General features: G+C 52.3%; 1 protein-coding gene across 1 annotated transcript in view; it reads right to left on the bottom strand.

The window, feature by feature from the left end:
• The window catches only part of LOC119592339, a 39,276-nt gene that overhangs the window by 4,259 nt on the left and 34,782 nt on the right, over positions 1-235 (bottom strand). The window contains 1 exon segment of the mRNA XM_037941166.1: positions 3-113. Within this exon segment, the coding sequence (XP_037797094.1) occupies positions 3-113 (111 nt within the window).

The following is a 235-nucleotide window of genomic DNA, read 5'->3' as shown; positions in this document are numbered from 1 at the left end:
AGGTCCGTGACAACCCTGGCGGGGGCGGTCACCATGCCCTGGCACACGGGGGTTCCCTGCAGGACGAGCTCGCTGCCGTCAGGAGATGCGGTGGGGGCCTGGCTGGCAGAGATCTATAACGGCAGAGAATTGTGGGATAAAGTAATGGTGAATGATGGTGATGCTAATAGCGATGATAAATGAACATTAGTGCTAATAGCAAGAATGAAGGTGATAGTGAAAGCAGCAATTGTTT

The sequence above is a fragment of the Penaeus monodon genome, chromosome 30 (assembly GCF_015228065.2).
Source record: "Penaeus monodon isolate SGIC_2016 chromosome 30, NSTDA_Pmon_1, whole genome shotgun sequence".
NCBI lineage: Eukaryota > Metazoa > Arthropoda > Malacostraca > Decapoda > Penaeidae > Penaeus > Penaeus monodon.
Note: the sequence above shows the minus strand (reverse complement) of the source record. Positions and strands in the feature narration are given on the sequence as shown.